The sequence below is a fragment of the Limulus polyphemus genome, unplaced genomic scaffold, assembly GCF_000517525.1.
Source record: "Limulus polyphemus unplaced genomic scaffold, Limulus_polyphemus-2.1.2 Scaffold26, whole genome shotgun sequence".
Classification (NCBI taxonomy): Eukaryota; Metazoa; Arthropoda; class Merostomata; order Xiphosura; family Limulidae; genus Limulus; species Limulus polyphemus.
In genome coordinates this window covers 355423-357172 of record NW_013665636.1, presented here as the reverse complement: position 1 = coordinate 357172, position 1750 = coordinate 355423, and the positions used below count along the sequence as shown (strand labels likewise).

At 34.5% G+C, this 1750-nt stretch overlaps 1 protein-coding gene across 1 annotated transcript in view; it reads right to left on the bottom strand.

The window, feature by feature from the left end:
* Positions 1 to 1750, bottom strand: part of LOC106459141 (protein trachealess-like) — a 168121-nt gene that overhangs the window by 74736 nt on the left and 91635 nt on the right. Inside the window, exon 4 of the mRNA XM_022385736.1 lies at positions 10 to 45. Coding sequence (XP_022241444.1) covers positions 10 to 45 — 36 coding nt within the window. The remainder of the gene's footprint in view (positions 1 to 9; positions 46 to 1750) is intronic.

The following is a 1750-nucleotide window of genomic DNA, read 5'->3' as shown; positions in this document are numbered from 1 at the left end:
GAACCGACCATCCGCACTCACAGCAAACGCAAACCCGTCCAGTGACTAGAAGGAAAAAAAATAAAAATGGAGATAGATAGACGGACTGGAGTTGGTTTCCTATAGTGACCCGTCTTTTTAATCATGGATCACTATCATTGAAAACTAATAATCATTAAAATAACCACACCTCCTGATTATACCCTGGGAAGTAAAAAAAAATCTTTGCAATTTTGTGCTTTTTTTGGGGGGGGGGGAAGCGTGAAAGCCAGAAATCATACACCCACACACATATACATATATTAAAGTTTCCTTTCTTGGGCTAACTTTGTTTGCTTAATTTTTCGTATAACCCACACCAGAAATAAGTAGTAGACATGATAAGCGGATGGTTCAGTGTGTTTGATTGTTCTTCCCTTTTCGCTGTTAATTATTTCTAAACATCTATTTCCTAAGTGGCTTAACGATTTATGTTGAAATTCGCAGAGATTCGCAAAAAAAATTGGCCAAATTAGTATCTTTATTGCAACAGTACTTCTTTAATTATAGGATTGATCAAGTAATACAAAACAATTCTAATCGCACACACCTAAATATATAAATAAGTCCACTTGTCTTAAGCCTAACATTAATTAAGCCTATATTGAATACGGCCTATATTCGATAAAGAAATAAATTAACACTGTTTTTTGCTTTAGTTTAGTTAGGGCTAAACTTTACCGTACTTAATACTATCAGTAAATAAACTTATAGCGTTAGAACTTTTTAAAAAACTTTGATAAACTGCTAGTATGTTGTTCTACAAAATGCTTACTAAAAGATATTTACGTACGTCTTTTGTTTACATCCGTTGAAATGTAGTGCGCGCGCATGCGCAGTTAGATGGTAATGTGCGCGCGCATTTTCAGGACAGACAAAAACTGAGTATTATTACAATAGATAGACATTGGAAAATGCTGGAAGTCAAACACGCAAACTTATCTAAAACATAAATACACCAGCAGATTATACCAGAAATACACAAAATTATGATGCGTATATTATCTATAACTATATAAAATAAGCTGTAAGTTTCTTGTGTAGTAAAGTATTACATTCATACATTAAGCATTATCATTGTGGTTGGGAAACAGCTTCCAAATACAGAGACTATAAACATCAGTCACTAATTTTATATCGACATTAGTACCAGCATTGGTCTTACCATTCGCCACTTCTATAGATAGTCATACTATAATTGTTACTATCACCTCTTCTGTAGTGGTACCAAGACTATTGCTATCGTTTACCCCTTCTATAGACAGTGGTACTAGATAGGACAGTTACTTTCACCCCTTCTATAGACAGTGGTACTAGATAGACTGTTACCTTCACTCCTTCTATAAACAGTAGTATTAAATGGGACTGTTACTTTCGCCCGTTCTATAGACAGTGGTACTAGATAGGACAGTTACTTTCACTCCTTCTATAGACAGTGGCACTAGCTAGGACTGTTACTTTCGTCCCTTTTAAAAACAGTAATATTAGAAGTGTTTATATTATTAGTTTTATAGACAACAAAACTAGGAATGTTGCTGTCGATGACATTTTCCATAGACAGTGATACTGGAACTGTTGCTATTGATCACTCCTCCTCTCGATAGGGAACAAGGACTGTTTGATATTACACATTCAATAGAAAGTGGTATGGTCACTATTTCTATAGATCAGGTAGTGATACTATTTCTATAGATCAGGTAGTGATACTATTTCTATAGATCAGGTAGTGATA